General features: G+C 32.6%; 1 protein-coding gene across 3 annotated transcripts; it reads left to right on the top strand.

Annotated features, from left to right (window-relative positions):
- The first annotated feature begins 6,720 nt into the window (after nt 1–6,720).
- Nucleotides 6,721–12,492, top strand: LOC139856906 (uncharacterized). 3 transcript variants are annotated; one of them, XM_071845616.1, is made up of 11 exons: nt 6,721–7,196; nt 8,118–8,210; nt 8,338–8,431; nt 8,616–8,653; nt 8,745–8,842; nt 9,522–9,601; nt 9,685–9,741; nt 9,879–10,590; nt 10,884–10,963; nt 11,045–11,101; nt 11,277–12,492. In XM_071845616.1, the coding sequence occupies exons 1-11, from the start codon at nt 7,117–7,119 to the stop codon at nt 12,327–12,329; spliced, it is 2,442 nt and encodes an 813-aa protein (XP_071701717.1). In that variant the 5' UTR covers nt 6,721–7,116; the 3' UTR covers nt 12,330–12,492. The 3 variants fall into 3 exon arrangements, with proteins under 3 accessions (XP_071701717.1, XP_071701718.1, XP_071701719.1); XM_071845617.1 differs by lacking the exons at nt 6,721–7,196; nt 8,118–8,210 and having other exon boundaries at nt 8,341–8,431; nt 9,536–9,601; XM_071845618.1 differs by lacking the exons at nt 6,721–7,196; nt 8,118–8,210; nt 8,338–8,431; nt 8,616–8,653; nt 8,745–8,842 and adding an exon at nt 9,116–9,437.
- Nucleotides 12,493–25,198: the final 12,706 nt, after the last annotated feature.

Raw genomic sequence — 25,198 nt, 5'->3', positions numbered from 1 at the left:
TTTCAACTCATTTTTTAAAACCATTTTCTTTCCAAAACGCTTTTTTATTTTTTTATTTTTGCCATTTTTTTACATATTTGTTTCAACTCATTATTATAGTGTAAGCTAAAGTTTCAACTCCTTTTTTCCTTTTGTGTATAAACGATCTTTTTTGTTTACTATTTTTTTAAAGTCCGTTTGATACTTTTTGGAAGAGCCTATGCTACTTGGTGAGTTGAGTAAATGTTAAAGATGGAAAAAGAAAGTGTTAAACGATGTTTTTTTTTTTTTTTTTTTTTTTTATCATTGTTGTTAAGATATATAAGGTTACCAACATTTATTGATATAGTTAAATGTGTAAATAAATACTCAAATGGTGATATCGTATTATTCTCAGCGTAGCGGGAACCCCGCGTCTCTTGTTATGCACTAAGAGGGAACCTACAGAAAAGTTCCACTGTTAATGAGACTACGAAAAGAGCATATTGAAACACTGAGAAATACACACCACAAGCATACTTACGCCTGCAAATATAGGGCAAAAATAAACATACACTATAAACACGATCTTGGATTATACATACATCCATTACTACCAATCGGCTATTTTATTATGAGAACGACACGGAAGCCACTCCAAACTCTTTAGTTAGATCTCGTTTAAAGCCACGAATCTTCACCACCACCTGTATTTAAAAGTCTTTTGGTTACGGTTTTTTCATATAACGCAAGCGATGACCCGTTCAACGGCTTTGTCACCCTTGTGAACCCCAACTTGACACTATGTCACAACTTTTACCACATAAGTTGTCTTATAAGCATATGTTAGTTACGTACCTATTGAAAGGACCCGTCCTAATCCATCCGGACGAAGTCCATATCGATTATAAACGATTCACAACAGTTGATTACATCGCGAGGTACTTGACCTCTATATGATAGATTTTACAAACATTGCATTCGTTTTTAAAAGAAAAACTTTCATTTACATCGAAAGTTGACGGCATGCATACTATTTCATAATATATCAAACTATAATTGACTAATCAATAATCTTGATGAACTCAACGACCCGAATGCAATGTCTTTTGAAATATGTCATGAATGACTCCAAGTAATAACTCTAAAATGAGCAAATGCACAGCGGAAGATTTCTTTCATACCTGAGAATAAACATGCTTTCAAGTGTCAACCAAAAGGTTGGTGAGTTCATTAGTTTAACATAAATAATCTTTTCATAATTTTAATAGACCACAAGATTTCATATTTCCATTTCTCATAAACATACGTCCCATGCATAGAGACAAAAATATCATTCATATGGATTGAACACCTGGTAACCGACATTCACAATATACATATAAGAATATCCCCATCATTCCGGGATCCTCCTTCGGACATGATATAAATTTCGAAGTACTAAAGCATCCGGTACTTTGGATGGGGCTTGTTGGGCCCGATAGATCTATCTTTAAAGTTCGCGTCAATTAGGGTGTCTGTTCCCTAATTCTTAGATTACCAGACTTAATAAAAAGGGCATATTCGATTAGATAATCCAACCATAGAATGTAGTTTCGATTACTTGTGTCTATTTCGTAAAACAGTTATAAAAGCAGCGCATGTATTCTCAGTCCCAAAAATATATATTGCAAAAGCATTTAAAAAGGGATTAATGAAACTCACCTAATGTATTTTGTAGTAAAAATACATATGACAAAATTGAACCATGCAGGGTTGGCCTCGGATTCACGAACCTATACCATTTGTGTATTCATTAATACATATATAATTATAATCGAACATATATATTATTACTCTTGAATTAATTGTTATTTTAACTATGTTCTTCATTTATAATCTAATTAATTACATTTAATAATATTTATTACAAAAATAATAATATAGTTATGTTATACGTAGTAAATATAGAGTTATATAACTAATAGTTGTTTTGATAAAATAGTGTTGTTATTAATAAATAAAAAATAATAATTGTTTCATCCTAATATAATAATAATCATAGTTATAAAATGATTATTTTTATCAAAGTAATACTTTTAATAGTAATGTATACTAATAATAATAATAACTATAAAAATAGTGATTTTATTAACAATAATAATAATACTACTATTTTTACTAATAACTATAATGATAATAATGTTAATAATAAGGTTACCGATAACAATTTTAATCATAGTATTTATGTACTCATGTTAATACATATATTAGTTGTTAAAACAAATATAATAATAACCATGATAATAATAACAATATACTTATTTATAACTATCATAATAATAATAATAATGATAACTAATAATACATATAACTATGTTAATAATACTTAGCTATTGAATGGGTATGTAACTCTACACAGGTGGGAAAAAAAATATGGCAAGCGGTTGAATGGGTATGTACATATCTAATTTGGAAGAATAGAAACGAGATGGTCTTTCGGGGGAAATCTTGGATTCCGTCGGTGGCTTTGAACGAGATTCAAGTTAAAGCGTTTGAGTGGATTTCCAAGAGATCGAGGAAACCGAAAATAGATTGGCTTACGTGGATAAACGATCCTAGTTGCTATCTTAAAATATTGTAACCTTGTAATTAGTTTCGTGTTTTAGTTTTCGTGTTCGGTTTGCTATCTTTGCAAAGCATTTTCGGGTTAATTGCAAGCCATTATTGCTTGCTCTATCCTTGTAACTTTTGATTTCAATATATTCCTTGCTTTTCAAAAAAAAAAATAATACTTAGCTATAATACATTTAATAATTATAATACTAATAGTATTAATAATATCTAATAATAATAACAATAATAATAATCACAACATTAATAATGATAATGATAATATTAATAACAATAATGAAAATGATAATGATAATAATAATAAAAATTCTTGGTATTTAAATCTACCTTTAGAAGCCTTAAGTAAAAAGAATGCACCAATTGAGGATCGAATCCGAGACCCCTCGCTAACCCGTCACCTCTCTTAACCAACCCGCTGTAACCATTTTTCTGATTTAATGCATAACTCATTAATATTTAAATCGACCTTTTCAGTTATCATCTTCTTTAACTTTCGTAAATTCAATCAGAGATCAATCCAATTTTGTAATGAGTTTCATATACAATTTAGGATCCATAAACGACACAGAATCAATTAGGGGTTTGTTTGAATTAATTAAAACAACATAAACAAAAAATAAAAGAGCTGTAACAGCTCGTTAAGTTCTTCAAGAACTCTAAATCACTCTCGTAAATTTAGGAAGTTTTAGATCCCGATTCCTGAATGAAATAAGTTCAAATTCATTCTTAGAAACTTTCTAACCTCTCAATTTGACTTAAAACATAAGCACATTCATAAATTTCACGAAGGAACAGCCGTTTGACTTTTTTAAAATCAACTTTGACCCCAAAATTAAAATTTGATAGAATGATTTGGACCTCTAAACTTTCCAGATAGTTTACATAATAGATTAACAATAATCTTGCATTTCTCATTTTTGAAATTCGTAAAAAAAATCGATCTATTTGAAAATTGAAACAAGAACAGGGCAGTGCCTGTTTTCTTCGTTCCTTTTGATTTAATTCCACTAAATAAAAGCTGTATGGGTTGGTAATTGATATTGAAGATGTAATGGTGATTAAAAAGAGTAATATCACAGTGTAATTTCTTTGTTTTATAGACAATTGATTCGTCTAGGACAATTAATCAGAAAAAAATATATATAAAAAAATAATAATAATAAAAAGTAATCACAAAGATTACGACCTGCAACAGAATTTGGATTCATTCAAATACTTTTTCACTGATTGGTACTAATTGAAGACAGAAAACAATCTTCCACGGGCTTGAAAGTGATTTGAACAGAAAGCGTGATTCTTTGCATTTATTTATATATTAAATTGTAATTTTTATTTATATATATATATATATATATACATATATTTATATAAATAAAATCTGTATACGTATTCATTTATAAACAAATATCTGTATTATGTGTATATATATATATATGTAATTATATATATATATATATCTGTTTATATTTTTGTGTATATATATGTAATTCATAAATTTTATTATTGGTAATGTTATAAAATATTAATACTAATAATAAAACTAATAATTTATTAATATTGCTATCGAGATACAATTAATATTAAATTAATAATAATAATAATAATAATAATAATAATAATAATAATAATAATATCAAATAAATATTAATAATAATACAGATATGATAATATTAATACATTTAATAATAACTAATAATAATATTAGTTATATTTATATTATTAATGATAATACTAACATTAATAATAATAACACAAATTATATATATATTTTATTTTAGAAGTAATATTATTACTAATATAAATATTAACATGAATATTAACAATAATAAAAATGCTGAAATTAATGATAATGATATTAATATATCACTTAGCTTCAAACTTGTAATTAAAAATAATATATTAACTTTACACTATATTATATAATAATATTTATTAAATATTATATATCACAATATATTAAATAATTATTATTAGAATTCATATAGACTCATAATATTATATATGTAAAATGGTAATTTATTTATTCTATTTATTATTTCACATTTTTAATTCCTAAGGTTTAAAGTATACATTATGGATTATATATGTCCATATATTTATATTTACATGTACCTATTTATTTACAAAGTAAAGTAAGGTTTAAAGTATACATTATGGATTATATATGTCCATATATTTATATTTACATGTACCTATTTATTTACAAAGTAAAGTTCGTGAATCGTCGGGAATAGTCAAAGGTCAAATGATTCCATATAAATAGTTCAAAGTTTTTGAGACTCCCCATTACAGATTTTGCTTATCGTGTCGAAATCAAATAAGATTCAAGTTTAAATTTGGTCAGAATTTCTCGGGTCATCACACCTATCTTTTACCATTCTAACCTGAAGTCTTCTCATTTTTGCTCTATAGCTAAAAATCCCAAATTTTTGTGAAAGGTAACCCATTTCTCAATGTTTCACGTCCAATACCAGCATGTTGCAACTCGTAATCATCTATCAGTTTCGCTAATTCCTTAGTCGAGAAAAAAAAACCCTTAGAACCCTCTGACCAAATCCAATTATCCATGTCACCATGCTAGCCGAGAAGGAATTTAGAGCGGCACCAAGATCACAAAGTCCGTATTCGGTTCTACCTCGAGGAGGTCTTGCCCAATTCCAACTCATATCCATCTAAAAAACAGTCAGATTCTTCATGTCTTTGACGAGTGCACGCTTGTTTGTTTATAGGCAATAAAGTCTTATATACCTGCACTTTAGTTGGTATCTACCAAGCCAAAAGTCATCCCAGAAATAAGTATTCCCACATCCCCGATACGCTTGAGAATGACCTAGTAAAACTGAACCCAAGAGAATTGAGATAATGACCACATTTGATAATAGAATCCCACGTGCATGTTAAAAGATATTGAGCAGTACATTTTTTTTGAACGCCGATATCGACATCGAATGCTCTCATTTGTTACTCACACACGCGTTAGGTGGAAACCCAATTCGCGACGATGTTGGCAGTACCATCGAAGGTTGAGAAAACTCTCCAGAGACCTTCCCAAATCGTATTGATGATGGCACTACCATCATATGTTGGAATTTCCCTGTTTGAGTGAGGATCGAACCTGGATTGACAGTAACCCAAGTTAAATCCCACCCTCATACCACTCAAACCAAGCTTCAATAGTTATTGAGCAGGACATGCGTTTAAGATGTTCAACCTTTTTGATACTATGACTTTTTTTTTTTTATATATATTATTTACTTTCATGATATGTTAATATTATGACCCTAATCACTAAATTATACGTTTAGAAAATCCAATAAACTATCAAATTTAATTTTAGTTACTGTATTTTTTATGTACTTACGTTTGTATATTTTACATAAATAAAATCGTATTGAATTTAAGAATTAATTGTGAATTTTTAAAATTTTTGTCACTTATTTATGTATTAAATTAAAAAACCAAGTAGTAGTAGTGAAAATCTGAAATTTCTAATGGATACACAGCTCTAAGAGTTGATTGTACGTTTATTTTGGAGTTTTTGAAAATGGATATCAAAATTGACGCGTTAATAGACACCCCTTCAAAGTTGATTTTGATGTACATTTTTCAAAGTCTAAAATTCGTTGTGTTTCAACTTTTTTTTTTTTTTTTTTTTTTTTTTTTTTTTTTGCATATTCTATTTTCATATAGGTTAACATAATATTTAATCTCAATAAGACCGTAAGAAATAAATCCCGAATTCCACATTCACTTTATCAATTTATCTCACTAAGATCGTAAAATTTGACGCCGAATCACTAATTCACTTCATCAATTTCAAAATCTTTATTTAGTAGTGAAAATAATTTCATGAAGTATGTTTTCGCCTTAAAAAAAAAAAGTAATTATAAAATTACTGTCAACCTTGTGTTGTAACTCATGTGGTAGTGTCCGTCTCTCATAGCTAAAGGTCAGGAGTTCGACTCTCGTGGGGTATAGCATTGCACATAAGGTTGCCCCTTTGAACTTTGAATTTCACCCAAATGTGTCTTACGCACATCGCGTTGCGGGGACAGTGAGAAGGGGATTTTACTGCCCATTTATATGCTTATAAGTTGAGGCGCATGAACAACGTGTGTGTGATTAAATCGCCGTGGTGCTATTAAAAAAGAAAAGAAAAAATTAATCCCAAAAACATGCAATTTGTAAATTTCAGCAACTGCTCCTGTTACCGATATCATTTTTCCCCCAAATTGATGATTTTGAAACCCTAGGCAGTCGAATCATTTTTCACCCGCAATTTATCTCGTTCGTTGTCTGTTTTTATTCATAATTCTCTCTCTATCTCTCAGTTTTTTTCATTATTCTAGGATGTGGGATTTTCCAATACTTTACGAATTTCATGTTCTTCTATTCAAAATAGTTGGTACAGTGAAGTAGGTCTACATCGAAATACAAAAATGTTGTCACTTTAAGGATTTCGGAAGCTCAAATTCATGCTTTTACTTACAAAAGCTCATTTTTTTTTTTTTTTTTTTTTACTTGTAAGTAAATTAGGGCTTAAAAATGACGAATTATGATTTACAAATGAATCCTCATATGGAGCAGATCAATGGTGAAATTCGTGACAATTTTCGTGCCCTAGCGTAAGTTTTCATGTTAATTCCTTTACCATGTGTTCTACTTCGTTGTTTAATTTAGTTAGTTGTACTACTTTACTGTTTTATAAATTATGCAATTTGTAGAGCTTTATTTCCGTGAAGTTTGACTAGTGTGATTTTTCATGTTTTTTTTTTTTTTTTTTACTTGGAATATTAGATGTCAGTAACTGGCTAAAATTGTTATATATATACAAATTTGTATGTATAGTTATTAAAAACTAGCTCCTGGAGGTATAAATGTACAAGATTGGGTAAAAAAGATGATACAACCAATGGCGAGTTTATGTAGATACCCGTAGGGTCACGGGACACCACTGGTTTGAAAATTTTTAGCCGAAAATACTCTTTAAACGGTATAAGACACCACTAAATTTAAATGAAGGACCCCATAAAATTTTCGAATTTATAGTTTTTCTTTTAAAGTGTATAGGACACTACTAAATTTAACTACTCGGACCCGATATATTTGTCGAATTCATTGTATTTTTAAGGTAACCAACACTCAAATAACATTCAAATATAATTGGCACAAAAAAAAAAAAAAAAAAAAAATTCGGGACCCCATTGAGACATAATCCTGGAATCGCCACTGGTCATACAACTATGTTTATTCTATTAGGTATGTTTAGTGTTTACCCACATCTGAATTGAGCTATAGTCACTTGACCTTGAGTCATGTCAAAGTTGTATTTTTATTTATTTATTAATTTTTTTTTTTTAAGTTAGAAAAGGCGGCAGTTAATACCTACTAGAATACTATCTTAGAATAGCTGATATTGTTATCTTCATATATAGAGGCAGCATTTAAGGTCACGTGTGAATCATATATAGAGGCAGCATTTATGGTCAGTTTAATATTCATATACCATTTTGATGATAATTATCGACTTTTTTTTGGGGCTTCAGAGATGGTTTTCAGAAGCTGGACAAGATTGAAGACTCCACTAGACAAAATAGGATGTTGGAGGATCTTACCGGAAAGATGAGAGAGTGCAAAAGGTATGCATGCAGTCTTTGTTTTTTGTTTTCGTTTTTTTTTTATCAGATATGTTAAAATAATTTGCGTCTGCCCGATGAAGTAAGTTATGCTTTAAAGATAGCTGATATTGGATTTGTCTTTCTTTAGGTTGATCGAGAAGTTTGACCATGAAATCGAATTGGAAGAAAGTAAAAGTCCTCTTGAGGTCAGCAAGAAACTCAAGGATGAGAAGCAGTCAATGGTAAGATTATTAAATATTGATACCTGCAGCGTATATATCCGTCTGCAGTTCATTAAAGTGTTATTTTATCTGCTTTAGATGCTGATAGCTAGGGTTAACGGGGTTTTACACACGTGTGACTATCATTTATTATGTTTCTGTTTTTGTAACCAACTCATTTTACAGAGTGCTTCTGTGTTTGCAGATCAAAGCGTTGAATTCATATATGTCGTTCATAAAGATGTAAGTGCATTTACGTATTTTAAATCATGTATTTTTTTGATGTCCATGTTTGCTCATAACTGATAATCTTTTTGTCTTATATAAAATCCAGATACCAAAACATACTTGGAAATAAGAGGGTTGAACATTTTATCATGGAGGCCGGTAATAGTGAAACTACGGCTGAAGACAATGCTCGTGTTTCATCAGGTGAGACGATACTATCACTTTATTCAATTGTTTTTGGATAAGGGTAACTAAAGTCATGATACATGATGGTTCATTGATATCATCTTTGGTTATTTTGACCTTTTGTATACATCTGGTGATAATAAGACGTGATGCGACTTGATTTCCTTCTTTTGTACGTAGTTTTTTTTTTTTTTTTTTTGTTTTTTTTTTTTGTTTTTTTTTTTGTTTTTGTAACTTATGTTACATAGGTGTTGTTTGCTTTGAAGATGTTTTTGTCCGAATACTTGCAGGCAATCTTTGTAAAGATGTGGCCTAAAGGTTTGTATGTTGAATAGTGAAGACTGTTTGTTTTTATGTCAGCAAAATAACTTAATCCTGTCCGCGTCACTTAAAAGCATATTTCTAAGTCTGCGAGGTTGCAGACAGAATAAGACATTATTTTATGTTATATCTTCAGAAAAACAAACAGTCTGCAGTAAAAACGTCTGTGTGAGTGCAGATATAAGACATAATAAGATCTGCCGACCGAATAACAAACACCACCATATTGTTGATGCTACTCTACTGTAAACGGCATAATGAGAACTAAAGATGGCTTATGCTTACTATCAATGTACAGAAATGCATTCTGGAGTTTTTAATAGTAGTTTTCATTTAACAAAATTTGTTAGTAGCTCACATTAAGTATTTTGGTTAGAAATGTTAATTCAGGAGCTTAATATATCTGGCAATAAGACAATGAATGAGATGAATCATGCGATTGAACGCTCTAGAAAGGTGACATTATCTATCTTTATTTTTTTTAAGGTCGTTGATGTCATTATTACTTCATAGTTATACGATCTATTATCTATGTACAGGTTGTGTATCAACCAGTTATATTAGGAATTCAAACTCCTGATACACTGAAAGGCCAAGTGAGTACTTGCCTCATATTTTTTTTTTACTTTTTCTTTATAAAATCCAGCTGACCATACCTTTACTCTTTGTCTAAATATTTATTCTGATACGAATTTTTATAATTTTTTTGGACTGATCAAATGGGCTTATAAAGGATACTAGACACCATGTAACAACCCATAACCAACCAAATAACTCCCCCTCATCGTCCACTTCCATAACTCCACAATATACTCATCCGCCACATCACGCACCGTCACCCGAGGACGTTGAAGAAACCCGAACCGATCCCGAAGAAACCCAAGAACCCGAACTATCCGACCCGAAAGGTAAAAAGCCAAAAAGGGTTAAAGTACCTTGGACCGACGAAGAAAGTCGGATTTTGGCCGAGTGTTGGGTTCGCGTTTCTGAAAATATGGATGACGGCAACTCTCAAACAAAGGATTCTTTTTGGGGCGCCGTCCGAAAACAATATAATTCACTCGTGAGCGAGGCCCGACGAGGGGATCAATTGACCGGGAAATGGAGTAAGATGTCAAAAGACATAAGACGATTCGTAAGAATTTACTCCAAACTTGAAGAAAGTGGAGTTTCGGACGCGGATATCATGTCGCATTCACGAAAGGCCTTCAAGGAACAAACCGGGAGGCAATTCACGTTTGAAGATGCGTGGCGCGTTCTCAAAGATTGTCCCAAATTCTTAAGTTTTGATGGTGTCATGAGCAACAAAAGAAAGACACCAACCTATCAAGATGTATTCCCCGATGAACCGATCAATCAAAAGGATGACAACCCGAACCCGAGTCCACCGGGTCGTGGAAAGAGTCAACGGAGTACGGTTGAAGACAGTGCTCGTGTTTCATCAGGTGAGATGATACTATCACTTTTTTTTTTTTTTTTTTTTTTAATTCCTGAAGTCATGATACATGATGGTTCATTGATATCATCTTGGGTGCATTTCTTATATATGTGGTTTTCTATTTTTTATGTTTATACTTATGTTACATGATGTTGATGCTACTTTACTCTAAACGACATAATGAGAACTAGAGATGGCTTGAGCTTTTTATCAATGTACAGATGTGCATTATGGAATATTTTAATAGTAGCTTTCATTTAACAAAAATCGTTAGTAGCTCACATGCACTGTTTTGGTTAGAAATGTTAAATCGGGAGCTTAATTTTTCTGGCAATAAGACAATGGATGACATGGATCAGGCGATTAAACGCCCTAAAAAGGTGACATTATATAATTTTAATTAGTTTGGTGGTTGATGTCATTATTACTTCATAGTTATATGATCTATGATCTGTGTACAGGTGGTTTATCAACCAGTTGTTTTGGGAATGCAAACTGCTAATACTCTAAAAGGCCAAGTGAGTACTTGTTTCCTTTTTCTTTTTTCTTTTCTTTTTTTTTTACCTTTTTTTGTAAAATCCAAGTTGTCCTTACCTTTGCTTTTTGTCTAAATATTTATGCTAATACGAACTGTTACAATTTTCCGGACAAATTAATTGGGCCTTGTCAATGAACCTGTCATCACCCATTCAGGTCTCTATTAAAATGGATTCCCAGCTTTTGAAGGAGACTGGACACCATGTTTCAACCCATAATTTACCAAATAACTCCCCCTTCACATTAACGTCTAGTTCAGTAACTTCACAATTTACCGAGCCACAACATCAAACACCATTCGAGGAGGTTGAAGAAACCCAAGCCGAACCCGAACCCGAAGAAACCCAAGAACCCAAACAATCCGACCCGAAAGGTAAAAAGCCAAAAAGGGTTACAGTGCCTTGGACCGACGAGGAAAGTCGGATATTGGCCGAGTGTTGGGCCCGCGTTTCTGAAAATGTGGGTGTCGGAAATTCTGATACAAATGATTCTTTTTGGGGTGCCGTCCGAAAACAATACAATTCACTTGTGAGCGAGGCTCGACGAGCGGATCAAATAACTGGGAAATGGAGTAAGATGTCAAAAGATATAAAGCGATTCATAGGAATTCACTCCAAACTTGCAGAGCATTGCACAAATGGAGCTTCGGACGCGGATATTATGTCACACTCGCGAAAGGCCTTCAAGGAACAAACCGGGAGGCCATTCAACCTTGAAGAGGCGTGGCTCGTTCTTAAAGATTGTCCCAAATTCTTAAGTTCTGAAAGTGTCATGAGCAACAAAAGAAAGACACCAATCGATCAACATGTATTCCCCGATGAACCAATCAATCAGGAGGATGACAACCTGAACCCGAACCCGAACTCGAACCCGAATCATTTTGAGAGTCTATTTCGAGATGATCTCATCCGCCGTCCACCGGGTCGTGGCAAGAGTCAACGGAGTTCAGGTTTGTCGGATGCGGCATCTCGTTTGTCGTCTGAGGAAGCCCGGCAATCAATTGTCAATTCCGCAAATGAAGCAAGACATACTATGATAAAGCTAGCAAAGGAAAGCGAGACGCGTACGATGTTAAAATGCTTAAAACTTCTCTCCCAACCTGTATCAACCGACTTGCCTCCCGACGAATACCAGATGGTCATGAAAGCTAGGGCGAAACTTAAAAAGAAATATGCAAAGGCGTTTGAAGATACCGATGATGAAGAATAGTTCTATCGTATCTTAATTGTACTTTTTTAGTTATGTTGTTTATTACTTGATAATTATTAAAGTAATGTTTAAATTTTATGTAATGCTATTTTAATTAATGAAATATTCTTATTTCATTGATTTGTGGTGGTGTATCATATAAGGATGTATAGGTTGTAATCAATTTCATGTATAATATAATACAAGTATTCGGGTCGGCCCGCTTCGCTGGGCCCAAAATCGCTAGCCTCGAAGAAAAAAAAAAAGAGCCCCCCCTGTAAGAATCGAACATGCACCCATCTGGAAACAATAAAGGCCACGAAGCCACCCATCCACTTATGTCTTTGTTTTATTATTTTACAGTTTTTAATATATATCCCTTAAAATTAGAGGGTTGGGCAAAATTAAAAAGGTAATCAAAAGGCGGTGAAATTTAACATAATGTAAAGACCGAGGGGTAAGGTGACAAAATTGTGAAAAAGTTTCAAATGAATAGTTTCATTTTTTTGTCTTGTTGTGTTTTTCAAATGAATATATATATATATATATATATATATATATATATATATATATATATATATATATATATATATATATATATATATATATAAAATATAATAACTATTATTATTATTATTTATTATTTTAACAATATAATAATATGTTGATATTCTTCAAAAAGAAAGCAAGGAACATATATTTACTAGTTGATTAACCTTGAGTAATATTGATATTTTTAATATTAGTTTATTTCATTCCGTAAGTGACTAAGGTTGTGTTTGTTTGGTGTTGGATGGGACCATTCAGGGCTGAATGCTGGATCGGTTAGCATTCAACGTGTTTGATAATGTTTAAAAGGTACTCTGAATGAGAGTATGCGCTGAACGAGCTTCTGAACCATTCACCTTCAAATAGACTAAACCATTCAAAGTTGTATTTTTACCCCATTAACCTTTTATTCTCTCAGCTTATCTTCTTCCTCTTATCGATTAATCCCTTCATTAGTCTTTCCCTCTTCCTGATATATTTCATCTTTCTCATCTTCTATTTCACAAATCGTTCAATATGTTATAATAATAATAATAATATAGATATGGATAGTCAATTTTGGTGTATACATATAGTCAATTTTGGTACACAAAGTATGTATTTTTATATTGAGATTTTAGGCTATAAATACTCATGAATGCAAGCATTAAACTTGCACCATTTCTCACACTTACAAAGTGTTTCTTTCTTTCTCTCCATTATCATCTTTGTTCTTACACTTCATTATTAGTATTCTTAATCAAGAATCAAATCACTAAAGGTAGTTATAAGCCTACTGAATTATAACATCAAGAATCAAACCACTAAAGGTAGTTATAAGCCTACTGAATTATAACACGTTATCAGCACGATAATCTTAATACTAAATATGGTTGGCTCTGCCACCAAAATGATATATGGTCGGTTATACCACCAAAATGATATATGGTCGGTTATACCACCAAAATGATATATGGTCGGTTATACCACCAGAATGATATAGGTCGGTTATACCACCTGAAAAAATATATGGTCGACACTGTCGCCAAATTTTTCATTTATGTTTACTAATATTTATATTTTTGTTATATAACATTTATTTATGATTGCTTACACATGGTCGACACTGTCACCTACTTATCATTTATGTTATATTAAATTTATGTTTAATGTTTATATACTTATGAATATAAATTGACTCTAATTTATCATGATGTTTGTTTTAATTTTTGATAATAGAAAATGTCGAATCTGGAAAAGCTTAAATTTACTCCTTTAGAATCAACTGGAAACAACTACATGCCATGGGTCATAAAAGTAAAAATGCATCTTAAATCAATGGGCATTCTTGAAACCATAAATGAAAACAACACTTGTTCTGAAAAAGAACAAGCTACGGCATGTTGCTTTATTCATCAACATATTGATGAATGCTTACAAAATAATTATGTGACTGTAGAAGATCCCCATGTTTTATGGGAAGGTCTCAAAAGCAGATTCAATAATCAAAGAGAAATTTTACTTCCAGCTGCAATGGAACAATGGAGAACATTAAGGTTCCAAGACTTTAAGAAAGTAAATGAATACAGCTCAGCTCTGTATAATACATGTTCACAACTTAAATTCTGTGGACATGAAATTAGTGATGCAGACATGATGGAGAAAACTTTCTCCACAATGAATGCTGCAAACATCACAGTGCAAAGAAATTTGAGAATGCTAAAGTTCAAAACATATCCTGAACTTAATTCATATCTCTTAGTTGCAGAGCAAAATGATGAGCTATTAATGAAAAATCAGCAATCCCGTCCTACTGGTACACTTGCAATCCCTGAAGCAAATACTGCAAATAATTATAAACAGGGACAAGGACGCGGGCAAGGTCGTGGTTATAATAACCATCACCATCATCATGCCAAAAGCCATAACTATGGTAGAAACCATCCTTATGGTAATGGTAATGGGCGTGGACGTGGTCGTGGTCGTGGCCGTGGTGGTCAAAGAAATAGTAATCCACGAAAATATAAATATCAACCACAAAACAAGCCCATTAAACAAGATGTTGAAGAAAATTCTTCTAAAAATTCTGAAGAATCTTGCTACAGATGTGGTAGAATGGGCCACTGGGCTAATACTTGCCGAACATCTAAACATCTTGTTAAGATGTATCAGGATTCGCTGAAAGGTAAAGAAAAGGAAGTAAATTTTGTGGATAATATTGATCCAACAGTCACTGAGAAACCATCTGATTTATATGAAGATTTCTTGAATGTTTAAGTTGTGTGTCTTTTGAAAAATAAACGATTTAATATCGTCTGTCTTTGTCATTATGTTTGCTAAATGTTTCAGTACTATCTATTTGCGTTTAAAATATTGTGTAATATTAATGTACTCACTATTTATTTCTTATATATGAAGTTCAATATGAATTTTGCTGGAATACAACATCAATCAAGTGGTGGAGATCTCTGTATAGCAGACAGTGGAACTACACACACTATACTTAAATCCGAGAAATATTTTATTGATCTAAAACCAACGGAAGGAACTATACATACAATATCAGGACCTGCTAACTTGATAAAAGGGATAGGAAAGGCAAATTTCATACTACCAAATGGTACAAAATTTTTAATAAATGATGCCTTATTTTCTCCCAAATCAAGCAGAAATTTATTGAGTTTCTCCGACATATACCTTAACGGGTATGATTATCAGTCAGTGACAACAGAAAATGAGAAATATTTAAGTATCACTGACAAGAGTCATGTGGTTGAAAAACTGCCAAGACTTAGTTCTGGATTACATTATACACATATAAATGTACCAGAAATACATATGGTAGTTAACGAAAAATATATTGATCCTGGTGTATTCAGTTTATGGCATAACAGATTAGGCCATCCAGGATCAACAATGATGAAAAGGATTATTGAATGTACTCATGGACATCCACTAAAGGATAGAAAAATCCATCATGATACAATGGTTCCATGTACATCTTGCTCTCTTGGAAAATTGATAACTAGACCCTCACCACTTAAGGTTGAGAAAGAATCACCAATGTTTCTTGAAAGAATTCAAGGTGATATATGTGGACCAATTCATCCACCATGTGGACCATTTAGATATTTCATGGTTCTAATAGACGCATCTAGCAGATGGTCTCATGTTTGTCTGTTATCAAGCCGTAATGTGGCATTTGCAAAATTTCTTGCCCAAATTATTAAATTGAGAGCTCATTTTCCTGATTACACCATTAAAAGGGTGAGACTTGATAATGCTGGTGAATTTACATCTCAAGCATTTAATGACTATTGCATGTCTATAGGAATTGTTGTTGAACATTCTGTTGCTCATGTGCATACACAAAATGGTTTAGCCGAGTCATTGATTAAACGTTTACAGTTAATCGCTAGACCATTGATAATGAGAACAAAACTCCCTGTATCTATATGGGGTCATGCAATTTTACATGCTGCTGCATTGATTCGCATCAGACCAAGTGCAAGTCATAAATATTCCCCCCTACAACTTGCTTTTGGTCAAGAGCCAAATATTTCCCATCTTAGAACATTTGGTTGTGCAGTGTATGTTCCAATTGCGACACCACAACGTACAAAAATGGGTCCTCAAAGGAGGTTGGGAATATATGTTGGATATGAAACATCTTCAATATTAAGGTATATTGAACCTATGACAGGTGACGTTTTTACAGCACGTTTTGCTGATTGTCATTTTAATGAAACATTGTTCCCTAGATTAGGGGGAGAAATGAAAAATAAAGAAAATGATGTTTCATGGTGTGAACCTCAATTAAAGTATCTTGATCCTCGCACAAAAGAATGCGAGACAGAAGTTCAAAAGATAATGCATATACAAGAACTTGCAAATCAATTGCCTGATGCATTTACAGATACAAAAACGGTGACAAAATCATATATACCAGCAGTAAATACTCCAGCTCGAATTGAAATTCCAAAAGCTGGCAATAACGTCACTCATGAATCTTTGCCACGTCAGAAACGTGGAAGACCAATTGGTTCAAAGGATAAAAATCCTCGAAAAAGAAAATCAGCTGATAATGAAGTAAAAGAAAGTGTTCAAGAAGAACCACAAATCACTACTCCTACTGCAGAGGAGATTGATGATGTCAATACAGAAATTGCAATCAATTATGCATATTCAAAAATATTATGGAACCGAAATGAAATGAAAAATCTTGATGAGAAATTTTCATTTAATGTTGCGTATGACATCATGAATAATGATGATGATCCAGAACCAACATCTATGGTTGAATGTCAAAATAGACATGATTGGGCTCAATGGAAAGAAGCAATACGAGCTGAATTAGAATCACTCAATAAAAGAAAGGTTTTCGGATCCATCATTCTCACTCCTAAAGATGTGAAACCTGTAGGATACAGATGGATTTTTGTCCGAAAAAGAAATGAGAAAAATGAAGTTACAAGGTATAAAGCTAGACTTGTAGCTCAAGGTTTTTCTCAAAGACCAGGAATTGATTATGAAGAAACTTATTCCCCTGTTATGGATGCAATTACTTTTAGATACTTAATCAGCCTGACAGTTTCTAAAAATTTAGAAATGCATCTCATGGATGTTGTGACTGCTTATCTATATGGATCACTTGATAGTGATATATATATGAAGATACCTGAAGGATTTAAGGTACCAGAAGCATCAAATGCAAAACCCAAAGAAATGTATTCGATTAAATTACAAAGATCTTTATATGGGTTAAAACAATCGGGACGTATGTGGTATAACCGATTAAGTGATTACTTGATAAGCAAAGGGTATACAAATAATCTTACTTGCCCTTGTGTTTTCATTAAGAAAACAACATCCGGATATGTGATCATAGCTGTTTATGTTGATGATCTTAACATCATAGGTACAAATAAAGAGATCCATGAAGCCATTCAACTTCTAAAGAAAGAATTTGAAATGAAAGATCTCGGAAAAACCAAGTATTGCCTTGGTTTACAAATTGAGCATATGCCTAATGGTTTACTTGTACATCAAACAACATATACTGAAAAGATTTTGAAACGTTTCAATATGGACAAGGCAAAACCATTAAGTACTCCTATGGTTGTTAGATCACTCAATGTTGAAGCTGATCCATTTCGTCCATGTGAAGATCAAGAAGACATTCTTGGACCAGAAGTACCATATCTTAGTGCAATTGGAGCTCTTATGTATCTTACAAATTGTACAAGACCTGACATTTCTTTTGCAGTTAATTTGTTGGCAAGGTTCAGCTCTGCTCCTACCAAAAGACACTGGAATGGGATCAAACACATATTTCGATACCTTCGAGGAACTACTGATTTAGGATTATTTTATTCTAACGAATCAAAACAAGATTTGGTTGGTTATGCAGATGCAGGTTATTTATCTGATCCACATAAAGCTAAATCTCAAACTGGATATGTATTCCTAAATGGAGGTACTGCAATATCATGGCGTTCTCAAAAACAAACACTTGTTGCTACATCGTCAAATCATGCCGAAGTGATTGCATTACATGAAGCTACTCGAGAATGTTTTTGGTTGAGATCAATGACACAACTCATTACTGATTCTTGTGGACTAGAACGCGATAAAAGTCCAACAACTATCTTTGAAGATAATGCAGCTTGCATAGCACAGATGAAAGAAGGGTATATCAAAAGTGACCGAACAAAACACATACCACCTAGATTCTTCTCATACACTCAAAATCTCATTAAGGACAACCAGATTGAAATGAGATATGTGCAATCTAGCAAAAACTCTGCTGATCTTTTCACGAAAGCACTTCCAACTGCTATTTTCAGAACACACGTTCATAACATTGGCATGAGACATGTTCAAAAGATGTAACAGCTGAAGCGATGTCTACTTGAGGGGGAGTCAACTCCATGCTGCACTCTTTTTCCCTTAGCTAAAGTTTTTTTCCCACTGGGTTTTCTTTAGCAAGGTTTTTAACGAGGCAGTAATTTATAGTTGATCTTCAACAAAATAAAATTGCTATCCAAGGGGGAGTGTTATAATAATAATAATAATATAGATATGGATAGTCAATTTTGGTGTATACATATAGTCAATTTTGGTACACAAAGTATGTATTTTTATATTGAGATTTTAGGCTATAAATACTCATGAATGCAAGCATTAAACTTGCACCATTTCTCACACTTACAAAGTGTTTCTTTCTTTCTCTCCATTATCATCTTTGTTCTTACACTTCATTATTAGTATTCTTAATCAAGAATCAAATCACTAAAGGTAGTTATAAGCCTACTGAATTATAACATCAAGAATCAAACCACTAAAGGTAGTTATAAGCCTACTGAATTATAACACAATATTAATTTTCCCCCCTTTTTAACAAAACGGTTTTACTTTCTTTATTCAACCGATCTTCAACCAATTATAATTGTAAATTCGTTGATTTGTTAAACTCCAATTTTACAGTGTGTATTGATCATTTGAATTATTTACTTCGGAACAAAGTAAAAGATTGTATGTGGTAAGCTAACGGTGTTTGGAAGTAAAAAAATGTTACGGCTGTAATGAAGGTCAAGTCAATAATATTTGCCTTAATGACATGTACATTATGCTTTTCGATGCCAGTTGTAACGATCAAAGTTTATGTTTTGGTTCTTATAAAGGTGGAATTGTGGGTGGTATTGATAAGGTGTCTTATGTTGAGCCTAGCTCTTGTTTAGAGCCTTCGGTTGCAAAGGTATCCCTTTTGGATACCAATAAGAAAGAGCTGGACGTTAATGTCTTCGTGCCTTGGGATGAAGACGCGGCTATTGATTCGGAAATCAACGGTAAAGAAAGGAAGTCATTGGTGGGTTCTTGTCTCGGGATTCGGAAATCAACGGTAAAGAAAAGGAAGTCATTGGTGGGTTCTTGTCCAGGGATGTCTAAGAGAAGACTCATGTTGCGAATATGGTTTTGCCAAATGAAGTGGTTTTGGATGGAAACAATCAGTAATATTCAATTTGGCTCTCGGAAGAAAGGAGTTCAAGTTGCCGGATCGGTCAAATCTCTTATTAGTGGTCCCCGTTTTGTTACGGCTAATTGATCAAAGGTAACAAATTTAGAGAAGTGTTCAACTATTGCTTATAGGTGTCAGGCGTTGGGTGAAGCATCCATGCTTGAAACGTCGTCATCAAAGTGTGTGGCGGTTGCTCCAACAGAGTCTAACAATTTTTCGATGTCTAAAATGGTTACGGGCAAGCTAATAGGTTTGAAACAGTCGAGGAATGAAAGCCGGAGTGACGAATAATTTTTCGAACTCTTAACAAAGTATTCTGATCTGTGTTAGAATAAAAAACTTTAAGGTTTGCAAATAGGTGCATTTAATCCGCAGTTATGTCTTGAATTGTTTCTCGTCCCTTACGTTTGTGGCGATCATTTAATTAGTTGTCAGTTTAGTTTAGTGTTTGATTAGTTGGTTGTTTGGTTGTGATGTTTTATTTGTTTTTATGATAGGCTCGGTCGTAAATAGCGGTTAGGATTTCGTTTTATAAGTTCGAGTCTTCCGTTATCATGTTGTATTTTTGTTCCGTTCGTTCATCTTTTGATGAGTTAACCTTTGTTTTATAGTATTCGTTATTTTAGCAAAAAAAAAAAAAAGTTGTACCCATTGGAGATTCACTTCTGTAAAGATGTCTACCCAGATTTGTTTTTCCTTTTCATTTAATTTGTTCATTTTTAAGATTTGTTGTTAATCGTTGTTTTATACGTTATGATTTTGATTAAATCAATACCTTATGTTTAGTTTATATTGAATATATTATCATATGATGATTTGTATTTAAAAGATTATTATGATAATTTTACATCATTTAAGAGTGTTACTCAAAATAACTATCAAACACATTTTCGTTCAGAATCAAATTCAATCGGAACCTTTGAATCATTCAACGTTATCAAACACACCCTAAGAGTCGAAAAGAGTATCCCTCGGTCGTTTCTTTTATTCAAAATTGTGCATAAGACTTTCATCTTTCACGACTTCTTAGTAATAAATGAAAGCTTCTTTTTCTTTACAAAAATTAACAAAATAAATTCTACGTAACCTAACTTTTTTGTGAAAAATAATATTAAATTCATTTATAAATAATATTAGCGACACATGATATATCTTGATAGTAAATAATATATATCAAGCACTCGTTGCATTTCATTTAGGATTTATTCGAATATGGTTCATTTCGTACTTGAGACATATTTTTCTATTAGTCGAACAAACGATAACATTCAATGAATCTGAATATCAACAAGTATAATCGATATATAAAATAAACACCACGGCAAAAAACGACCAAAAGACATAACCTAATACAAACAGTTCCACTAACATGGTGGAGATACACTTTGCTAAAAAGAGTAATACATGTGTAATCAACGTCGACAGACGGGATAACGCTAACCGTCACCGCAACTAAACAAGATAAAACAGAAACAACTACCGATAATCGACCGGAAGATCACCTGAAAGCTACCCGAAATAATACATGCAAACCTCCAAGCAAATTATTATTTCTCATTACTTAAGACCTACTCCCTCCGTCCCATATCTATTGTCCATTATTTCTTTTTTGAATGTCCCAAATTAATTGTCCACTTTCATAAATGGAAAAGAATAATATGATAAAGTTCTTTTGTACCCCTACTTTATACATGTAAGACAAAATGATAAGTAAAAAGTACTGGGTAAAACTGAAAAGTTAACAGAAAAAGTACATGTATCGAGTACATTTTCTTAAACTGTGTGTTTTTTGTCTAGGAACAATAAATTTGGGACTGAGGGAGTATTATTTTTCTAAATTTACCATTATGTAATGCTCTTTTTTTTTAAAAAAAATTACTTGATACTAGTAAGATAATTTATTTATTTATTTACCCTACATACTAATAGAAGACCAAGATTTGGTCGTTTGATAACCTAAAAACGACACTCCATTCTCAAAAAAACAATTCTCACCCCTCAACTTACCTCACTTCTCAATTTATTCAGGGATTAAACCCGTAAATTTATCAAACTTTTTAAAAAACATAAACTAACCCCACCCAAATCATTGTCCATTCGTATCTTCCATCTCGACGCGGGTTAAATTCTTTCACCATCACCTTACAACTAGAAATAATTTTACGAACACAATGCAACTTGGTATACGCGAAACGGGCGCTTTTTAAAGAACGACAAGTATTTCGAGCCATCTTTTATACATAAAACACTCGCACCAAGTTATTTTTTATTATGTAAATACAAAACGCCACGTTAAAAATGAATAAGCAATCCGAAAGACTCACATCGCCCGGTTTTCTTGTTGTGTTAAATATCATGCAAGGGTATTTTATGTCACAACCCAATAAGTTTGTGGCCCAATTAAGAGTTTTAACCCAAGAACCTCATGGAAGGCCCAAGAACATCATGGAAGCTCCCTAGAACTTTCCCATGAGTTCTTCCATGGAATGGTATGAAATGTTCATGAAAATATCTATCTCCATGTATATACTTGAAATTTCTAGTACTTAGATCCTAACCATTGATTTAGATTAATCTTAGCCATCCATTTTGTGTTAGGAGTAGTATAAATAGGAGTGGTCTCATTTGGCACACCACACCTCAAAAACTCAATTATTCTCTCATGTAAAGCTTTCATAATCAATATAAGCATTTTCTTTAAGTTCCCACTTGTTCTCTATTTTGTTCTCTTTTAGTCACTTGAATCATTGGAAGGTCCGAGCTAGGCTGACTTAGTAGAGACTAAGTGCCGCACGGTGAGCTTATCGAGATAAGTCCGTGACATTTGGTATGAGAGCCAGGTCAATTCAAGGAGATGGCAATCGAGACCGAGAAGAATATGAGCGCAACAAGTGGTGTGATGGGTGATGAGACTCGTGGCAGGGTAGAGACTCGCCAAGGAGCCAAGAAGAACAGAGGTACATCCAAAGACTTTGTCGCAAACTTGGACAAAAGGATCATGGATGTAGAGACATCCATGGACGACGTGAAAGCAAAGGTCGAAGACGTCCACCAACGTTTGGATGGTTTGGACGGGGACTTTGACGAATTGAAAGATGATTGCAAGAGTGCAATCAACGTGCTAGACGTTGACATGAGACGTGAGATCCATGACTTAAGGGGTATGCTCATGGGTGAGATTACGAAGTTGCGAGGCGAAATGGAGGGGGAGGTCTCCACTATTCACCAATGCCTCGTGGATTTGCAAACCAACATGAACTCTTGTTTGAGATTCATGGCTAGTGGGGGTGGAAACTGATGTTAAAGCGAAGGGGTACAAAATAGTAGTATTTTTGCTACGAAATACTATTAAATACGATACAATTTTACACAAGTTATTTATTTATTTATAGAGTGGATGTACCTAAACCTTGCTACAATACTTATAGGCAGTGTACCTAATCGTACAATAGTGTAGTTTTTAGTAAGTCCGGTTCGTTCCACAGGGAGCTAGCCAAGTTTAACGCTATATTTTTAAAACTATATTTGTATAAATATAAATATAAATATAAGTAGTATTATTATTATTATAAAAGGGGGTTTTTACCGTTTAATGACCGGTTTGTCGATTTTAAAACTTTAGTCGCAGTTAAAACCTAATGTAAAATATTAAAAATAAATATAACTTAAATTAAAGCGTAAAGTAAATAACGATAATGAAATTGCGATAAATAAAAGTGCGATAAATAAAATGACGATAAATAAAATTGCGATAATTTAAAAGTACGATAAATAAAATGACAATAAATTAAAGTGTGATAATTAAAAGTGCAATTAAATATGAAATAAAGGAATTATGCTTATTTAAACTTCCGTAATCATGATGTTTGACGTGTTGATTTTAGTTTATTCCCATGGGTTAATCGTCCTTTGTCCTGGATTATTCAATATGTCCGTCTGGTTTTTGTCCATAACAGTCCATCAGTCATAAATATAAAGTGCGAGTGTCCTCGTCAAATTATCCTTATATCCGAAGTCAAATATTTCAACTAATTGGGGACTTAAACTATAATTACACCAAGTGTCCTTGTATATAATTCACCCTTGTTTTAATAAGTCCATTGACTATTAATCCATTCCCGTGTCCGGTTAAATGAACGATTATTAGTACTTATAAATATCCCGTCCATCGTGTCCGATCGAGTGTATATGGTTATTTATAGGTACGTCCAATTGTAAATATTTATATTAAATTAACAAACTATCATTTAATTAAACAAATATAAAGCCCATTAATAGCCCATAGTCTAATTTCCACAAGTGTCGTTCTTTTGTCCAAACCTCAATTATGGTACAAAGTCCAATAACCCAATTTTAATATTTTAGCCCAACATCACGATTACTTCGGCTTAAATAAACATAATAATAACTTAGCTACGAGACATTAATTTAAAAAGGTTGAACATAACTTACAATGATTAATAATAGCGTAGCGTTACACGGACAGAATTTCGACTTACACCCTTACAACATTCGCTAACATACCCTTATTATTATTAAAATTATAATATATATATATATATATATATATATATATATATATATATATATATATATATATATATATATATATATATATATTACGTTGATAGATGAAGAAGAGAAAAAGATGTACCAAACTCGGCTGAAAACTTTGCAATTTATAGCACTTGGCCTGACTTTTGGCCCCATGCGATCGCATGGAAATTGTACTTCCAGGCCATGCGATCGCATGGCCCTCTGATCCAGCTCACATAATTTTATTTTCTTGTTTGCCGACGGTATTAATATATAATATAATATATATATAATTTTAAGAATTAATTATATATTATATTATATTCATGTGCATAGTTGACTTGTAATTTTTAGTCCGTTGCGTCGAGCGTTGAGAGTTGACTCTGGTCCCGGTTCTGGATTTTCGAACGTCCTTGCGTACAATTTAATATCTTGTACTTTGCGTTTCGCGGCTTGTACTCTTGTAATTTCTAGACGTTTCTCATCAATAATTTGAACAACTTGGATTGTACTTTGTACTTTTGAGCTTTTTGGTCGTTTGCGTCTTCAATTCGTCGAATCTGTCTTTTGTCTTCACCTTTTATTATTTAAACGAATATCACTTGTAAATAGAATAATTGCAACTAAAAGCTTGTCTTTCTTGAGGGATAATGCTATGAAATATATGTTCGTTTTTAGCATTATCAAATATTTTCACACTTGAGCGTTGCTTGTCCTCAAGCAATATAGTCTTGAAATAAAAATACTAGAATCACTTCTTTATTCTTCACACTTTGTACATCAGTGATTTTGATTTGGCGGTATGAAC

This window comes from Rutidosis leptorrhynchoides, chromosome 7 (genome assembly GCF_046630445.1).
Source record: "Rutidosis leptorrhynchoides isolate AG116_Rl617_1_P2 chromosome 7, CSIRO_AGI_Rlap_v1, whole genome shotgun sequence".
Classification (NCBI taxonomy): Eukaryota; Viridiplantae; Streptophyta; class Magnoliopsida; order Asterales; family Asteraceae; genus Rutidosis; species Rutidosis leptorrhynchoides.
Note: the sequence above shows the minus strand (reverse complement) of the source record. Positions and strands in the feature narration are given on the sequence as shown.